The sequence below is a fragment of the Micropterus dolomieu genome, linkage group LG06 (genome assembly GCF_021292245.1).
Source record: "Micropterus dolomieu isolate WLL.071019.BEF.003 ecotype Adirondacks linkage group LG06, ASM2129224v1, whole genome shotgun sequence".
Lineage (NCBI taxonomy): Eukaryota > Metazoa > Chordata > Actinopteri > Centrarchiformes > Centrarchidae > Micropterus > Micropterus dolomieu.
The window spans coordinates 28,141,296-28,149,115 of NC_060155.1; the positions used below are offsets into that span (position 1 = coordinate 28,141,296).

General features: G+C 38.6%; 1 protein-coding gene across 1 annotated transcript in view; it reads right to left on the reverse strand.

Moving 5' to 3' along the window:
• Positions 1–7,200, reverse strand: part of ttpa (tocopherol (alpha) transfer protein) — a 13,506-nt gene extending 6,306 nt beyond the window's left edge. Inside the window, exons 1-3 of the mRNA XM_046051994.1 lie at positions 7,009–7,200; positions 6,666–6,887; positions 3,508–3,661 (exon numbers count right to left, since the gene is read on the reverse strand). Coding sequence (XP_045907950.1) covers positions 3,508–3,661; positions 6,666–6,845 — 334 coding nt within the window. The 5' untranslated portion in view covers positions 6,846–6,887; positions 7,009–7,200. The remainder of the gene's footprint in view (positions 1–3,507; positions 3,662–6,665; positions 6,888–7,008) is intronic.
• Between the last annotated feature and the right edge of the window lie 620 nt (positions 7,201–7,820).

Sequence of the window (7,820 nt, forward strand, 5' to 3'; positions counted from 1 at the left end):
CATAAAAATTTAAAAATGCTTTGTTCAAAGCATTTAAAAAAGGAATTGTCAGGAGTTGGAAGGGTCATTATTAAATAAACAAATTGGGGGATTACCAATGAGTTAATCAGTGTGACCCTTCCTTGTAATGTAAGTGAGCTGCTCCTCCATGGCTGTAAAATTCTATCTACTTTTTGCATTTTTTTATCGTAATTGTATTTGACAATATTTTGGAAATTGTCTGGTATGTGAATACCTAAAATATCTACAGAGCCATTTGTCCATCTAATAGGAGCAGAACAATTTAAATTGAAATCTGTACCATTTAAAGTCCCTATTCTCAATATATGGCACTTCTCAAAATTTGGTTTTTGCTGTTCAGTCTTTGTGACGTCCTTCGTTTGTGTTGAGTGTTTTGCCAGTTCTCTGTTACATGGATTTATTCGCTCATGTCTGGATTTCTCTGCCTGTGCTTTGGATTACTTTTGGCTATACCTCAGTTTTGGATTTTGCCTTTGCTTGCACATAAGCCTGTTTTGTTTTGCATTAATAAATCTCTGGCTGAACTGCATCCTTCGCCTTTGGTCTGCATTAGGGTCCACGCCTCTGCTATCTAAAACTGCACTCAGCCACCCATGACAGCGGCAGTATTTAAATGAGGGTTTTGCTTGTTTTAACGGTTTCCGCCTTGGAGAGTCGGGAGGGAAAGCAGCCACTGCGTAAAAATCTTGGTTTGTTTCATTCAGTGCGTCCCTAGTATGTGGAAATTGTTATGTACCTGTCCCAGCAGAAACAGCTACAGCGTGCTGGAATGACCCAGATGGGAGGAAATGCAAGCAGATCGTGCTTCATCCAGCCAGAGGGAACGACCACCGACCATCAGCACCGTGCCCGGTCGCTCCGTGATCTCCTGTCCCTGTACGCCCCAACTCCCCATTCCCTCTACGATACCTACAATGGTTTGTGTCGCTATTACGACCGGCGCACTTTCAAAAGTTGGTAATTGTCAAAGCTTCAAGGCAAATACAAAAAACAATTCCATTCATTTAGTTCATTAAATAAATAAAATAAAATAATTGTATTTCTATATATTGGATATTGAATAATATTATCTAATATTATTAATTTCTCTACGTCTTCTTTCATCACGGCTGTGTCTCCTTCTCACAACGATAACAGCAGCCATCTCTGCACAACACTTGCACCTTCCTTTCAAATGTATTAAATACAGAAGCTGCTGCACTCACATGAAATTGCTTTTAGGCTTGTTAGATCACACTGCGTGTAGTAAATAAATGTATTTGCATTTTATCCTCCCATTACTTTTCACAATAAAACTGAAACACCCCAATCTGCATATTCATTAAGGCAAAAGTAGTAAATGAACAACGGGTGCTATATTGCACTTTTGAAAGACGTCATTCTAACGTGCACACCGTTAGTAGATCAGCTTACATGTTAATTTGCTGGTTATATCAAGTTTGCACACATTTTTACTTACGCAAACCTTTAGTAAATCTGGCCCTAAATGCATTTCGGTGGGACACTTCAACATAAACGAGGACCACAATGGAAATAAGTTTGTGTTATCCTCGACAGTTCTGATAAATGTATAATGTCACTGCGATGGCATCTTCTGACATCTGATTATTTCAACTTCTGTATACTGTTGAGTTGTATGCCATTTATAATTAATATAATTTTAATATAATTATATTAATTATAGTGAAGGAGCTGGTTTTTGTGAACATAAAGAATCTGAAACCACAAATCAAGAGCTTACAACATGCAGGAAATATGCAGCAGAGGCAAAGTTGATGATGATATCTACAGATGGGAACAGGTCTGATGGAACAAATCAGAAACATCAGGGGTGGAGGAGTGTTAATAACTCCAGAAGTTTGCAGTAATGCAACATCAAGGATACCAGCTTCTGTTAAAGCTCAGGAAGGTCAGGTCAGATCACTATTTATACCGGTAGGTAAATTTGTCTTGAGGGGACAAGTCAGAAACAAACACAGACAGTAGATAAACATAATGAAAGTACTTCTGAGTGATGGCTGCTGAACCAACGCTATTTTTATACAGCTTTGTTCTGCATTTTGGGACAATAAACCTTCGACTAGAAGGACGAAGCAGAAATTAATTGTGCAAAGAGTGGGAGTCATTTGAAATCAAGTCAGTTATCTACTTTAAGTATATTTGCTTGCTAGCACTCTTCTTCCCTGCATTTGCTGGCAACTCTGTGGACGTACTACGCTGCTATTTGGACAGTTTTGCTTTACCACCCAGCTTGTGACTTTTTGTATCTTCTTGTTTGACAATAAACACAATGAACTGTCCCCACAGACCCGCAGCAATGGGCATGAAACACAGCACTCTATAATAATTCCAGTGTTTGAGCCAATTGCTAATTAAAATAATGTGGTATAGCCTAATAATAATAAATAATAATATTGTTAAGGGACAGAAATACGACAATTACGTATTATGTTCAATATTTAAGCTGGGCTATTTGTTTTTTAAGTCTATCCTTATAATGATAAAAAAACAGACATTTTATTTTGAAGGCGAGCTCTGTTTCCCGTTTTTAGAATTTCTTGTTCAATTTCCATTGTGCAAGTTGGATAATGGAACAAGCGGACGCTTTTGTGCGCTAAATTGCATTGCACGTCTTCATTCAATGCGACAATAACACAGAATAGTGCTAATGTAGTTTAAGCAGCATTGGCCCAGGAAAAATGAACTCACATGTGTCAGCATATGTTTGCAATAGCGCAATTGAGACAATTAAATTAGGTAATACCCCCTAAACTGTTATTTTTCATCATACAATGTTAACAACTGCAGATGAATTATACTTCACGCACGGACCCTCTTTAGTCTGCATTTGGGTCCTACTCCTGTTGTCCTGCTCACACTTGTTACCTGCAGTGCTGTTAAATTATCCCAGACCTCCTGTGTTCCTGTGTTGAGGATCATTGAGAATATCATTAACTTTGGCTAAATTACAATGTATAAAGAAACTGGCCATAGGTTTATCCAAATGCAAAACAAGAGGGCATCAGACACAGTTATATGCTTTGTTTAAAAATTATATTGGTAGACTCTCGATGGAGTATGTGAGTGTTCAGGGGCAATCAATTAATTTCAATTACATGCTAAGTTACCGTAACGTGGAGACTCTTGTAGTTAAATCACAGCAGGTCAGCTGAACACGCAAATGTGTGAAATTTGTCTACAGACAAGCACAAAGTTCAACATAGATAAAGAATAAAGTTTCTACTGACAATTAAATAAATGGATCCTGTTTTTATTTGGGTTTAAATTTAACTGTTCTTTCAAGTAAATTCCTCTGAGAATTACAGAGTAATAATAGAGTTGTGGCTCTTTGATGCTTACATGTGGAGTTATAAAGCTCAAAAAACAAAAACAAGAAAAACAGGCATTAAGAGAAAACACATCTGTTCTATGCAGCATTACTGTACATCACTGCTTTTGTTTAGAGACACACACGTGTATACTGACCAATCCTGTAGACGAGCACCCTGCTGCCAGTGTGGTCGCGCTGCGGGAGGACGGCATGGTACGATGTGTTGAGGAGGCCGAGCACCGAGCTGGGAGACAGACAGGTGCTGATCTCAGGACTCTCCCTCCGCCACCGCTGGTAGTTCAGTAAGAGCTGCCCAGGACACATGCAACGTTCAGGGACACCAGGGAATTCATGATTCTACTACATCACTTCCAAGATGATATGTGCTTTATAACCTTTTACCTACGGTTCAGGACATTAAAATCCAAGCCGAGGTTGCTGGGTTGGAATAAAAGCAAATCCAAATAACTATTTGAGCGGGAACAGAGTTTTGTGATGTGCACGAGTGATTCCAGTCAAAAGTACAGACTGCTGAGTTCAGACCCAGTTGGCTGAGCTCCAGCTGCTCTCAAATAAACTTGAGCAACTCAGCCTTCACTTTGAGCTCTCTAAGTCCTCTCTTAAGAGTTGCGTACAAACACACTGACAGACTCAACATGCTCAAATGAAAGGCTACAGTGCCCTATATTTATAGTTTACAATAAATCTTAAAGAATATTGTAGTAAAAACACAACAATTGCAACAATAATGATGATTAAGCTGCTGTAAACCAAGTAATGCACAAACAGTACACCTACAGGATTTGTAAAGGACAACTTGATCAACAACTGGTCAACCAGGACAAAAACATGGACAGGCAAGCAGTTAAAAAATATTTGATTTAACAATCTCAGACATTAATTTGACATAATTTGACACAGTTTGAACTGTGAGTGTCTCCTGCTGAGCACTATAGGCTTAAACCATTTCTGTAAACCTAGTAAAAGCCACTATTTAACATGCTCTTATTTCTTTATCTTCCTTTTTTGTGTTACTTCATCACTTTATTCATTTCTACACCAATTTCTGCCTTTTCTGCATTAATTTATGGTCGTATTTATATAGCGGAAAACACAAAATTCAAGCAGCAGGGGACAATTTACAATATAAACCTCTAACAGAATCTAAGTCAGTTGTCACAACAATGATACATTTATTTAGTTATAAACTCCTGGACTTTAATAGCTCCTGTGTTTCAGCAGGTTTTCTGCTCATTCAGAATCTCTCCCACATATCTGTGTTCTCTGACATGTGCAGAATGAAGTTGTAATATTTTGAGGAAAATAACTAATATTATGAGAATAAAGTCTGACTTTAATGAGGAAAAAAAAGAAGATATGGTAGCACAGAACCGTTTGGGACTCCTATTGGATGAGACAAGTGTGCTGTCTTCCTCGGAGGTGAAAACCGAAACTAAACACTTCTGATCAGGCAGAAATCTCACCACGAATCCACACAAATGTTAACTTCAGCACGTCCAATAAAGAGCAGCTCACACTCCGCTTCAGTGGTGACTGTTATCCATTTATGTACCAGCTTTTGAATAATGTTTAAAAATAATTGAACTAACACACGTACACATTAATCTGTAGTGGTGATTAGGCTGGTAACTATTGAACAGTTCATACCACATTTAAAAAAGTAATCATAATGTGCTTAAGTCTGCACAGTTTAAAATCTCAACACATTTCAACCCTCTTTTTCTCAACATATTGTCTCCCACAATTACTTTACTATAGTTAATATGTTCCTTTAAGCATTCATAAATCAAAGGTATAAGACAAAGCTGAAAAATATTAGTTGTCTAACGGCTTATGTATTGTGTTTTTATCCTTAACTTTTCCTCTCCTATACTCCTTATGTTAGTCTGTTCCCATTTACTAGGGTTTAGGTCAGAGCATTGAGATTGTTTTGGTGTTTTTTGATCTCTGTTCCCCAAAACATAGAAACCTAGACTGTGTAAATGATGATGCTTCCCTTTGCTCGGGGCCCAGAGCCGCCCTAGGCGGCAGGTCTCTGGACCAGCTGTATATGTGTTGTAGTACTTCTCTGTTTATTCTCTTTTATTAATAAGTTCTTCAAAGACAACGGTTGGTTGTTACTCAAGTATCTGCACAACCCCTCACCAGGAATATAATTTCCACAAGAACTGTCACTGTATATGTGGAGGGACATGTCCCTATCATCCCTACCTAAGTCTCTTCTATACAGCAGCTAAATGGAATTTAGCCATTATTCAGTTTATTATTGACACTTGTGCTTTTCCTACTGTGACATGTCGTAATGTTTGCTATGAAATACACTGTCAACAGTATAGGCACTAATTCTTTGGTGGATAATATTTACGGTTTTAAGCTGAAACTATCTGCATGGCTAGTTCATGTGCCAATCAGTGTATGTGTGATATGTGTTTGTGACTGATCCGACTGTTTAAGGGAGAATGCATCAAATTTAGCAGATAAACTCTCACTAGCAAAAATAAATGAATGACATTACGATATTTCTTATGTACTGTAATCATATCAGCTGTCTGTTCAGCAATACATGACTGTAACAAAGTTATGTGAAAGTAAAATCACAGCAAAAAAATTAAAAGTATTGTATATACTCTTTTGTACAATGCATCAGATTATATACACTTCTGCACATTTATTATTGTATTATTGTATAAATAAGCACATCGTGAGCATTGTACAATTCAGATTCCTCATATGTGTACACATACCTGGCAAATAAAGCTGATTCTGATTCTGATTTGTGATATGCTTTGTATGTAAAATCTAAAATTGTTATGTAACTAGTAACTATAGCTGCTAAATAAATGTAGAAGGGTAAAAGTTCAGGAGGGTAAACACAGCATCAAAACCATTTGCTGTAGCCTGTTTTACACACCAGCCTTTTAATAACTCATCTATTAAACAGGTAACACCCAGTAAACCTTAAGCTTTTAGCTTAAACGCTTGTTCAGTCTGGTGCTTGACACATACACAGCTTCTTTAGTTATAGACACGACTAAAGAACTTATTGTTTGTCCAATAACTGCGCAGTAACCAGGCGCACTGTGCGTGCTGCTTTTGATATCGGTGAGACTCTGCTTGCAGCAATCCTTCAGGAAGACACTAAGACAAAAACATCCTCCCCAAACGTCCGCTGAGTCAAGGTTAACTTGGATTTCTAAAAACTCACTAAACGCTACAGGATCTCTCTCTACTACCGTGCACGCTCATTATGTTAGAGTGACTTGTTTGTCCTGGAGGGAGGTGGTGAAGTTACCTTCAGAGAGAGCTCCTCGTCGAAGTCTCTGGCCCGCAGAAACTTGCAGAGAAAGGCGTCGGAGAAAGTCCTGACCGCGGACAGCTCGCTGGCCTGCAGGGCTCTCCGCCTCAGGCTGCTCACATGCGGCCTGAGCTGCTCCGAGTCGTCCGGGAGTTCACTGAGCTGAGGCCCGTTCATGGCGCACCGAGGGTCCGGTTACATTTCACTGTCCGCTGCCTGCTGCTGGAGAGGGTTAAAGGGAGAGGGGGTGATCCTTGATAACGGCAGATTGAACAAAGTGACCAATAGCTGGAGTCATGTTGCCTTTCTCAATGACGCTGCAGCCAAACAGTAAACAGACCTGTGACCCAGAATCACTACGAACTTCAGCTTTGAGTAAATAGTTTTGGACTAGATGTGGAAACTTGCTTTCTGTCCAATTCAAAAACAAAGCTGTTGACACCCAACAGCTACATTTACCAGACTATTAAATCGCAGCATTCATTTTTTATTTAAAGAGCAACACACATATCAGACATGTCTGTGTGGATAGGATATTATTTCTGCAGAAGAGAAGAGTCTCAGCTGAAGAGGGGAGGGTTGTGTTAAACTGAGCATAAAGGCTTCATCTCAGGGTTTCATACCAAGGGCGTCACTTTGTGTTGAAAAGTGGTGGGGACATCTTAGGGATGTGATGAACACTTAGTCCGTGAGACGTGAGGATGCACAATATTGGAGTCATGAGAACAAGAAAACAAGATGCTCCAATGCTATTTAGAAGAAATATTCATTGATCATAGGGTTAGGGTATTCATTTGGGGGCCTGGGGGTCCTTTGAGCATTAAACTATTAATTTCCTGCATTCTAGAGACATTTTCTGGACCAACTTATGGTGGAAATGTTTTTATTTATATGAAGGGAAACAAAATTCAAGTGGCCGGTTACAATTCAGAATATGAAAATATTATGGAATAAAATGCAGTAATCAGCAGCTAGTTTTTTTTAGCCTAAGTTACTGTTTTTGGACAAGGCAGATCTGTTTCTTCTATATTTACATTGCATTTCATGTTTTCCTATTGTGCACGTAAACCTTTCTCGTAGAATCTTTATTTTTTACTTAACATTTCTTGTTGCACGCTAATTTTCAGAAAAACTTTAGCAAATGCTTTCAAA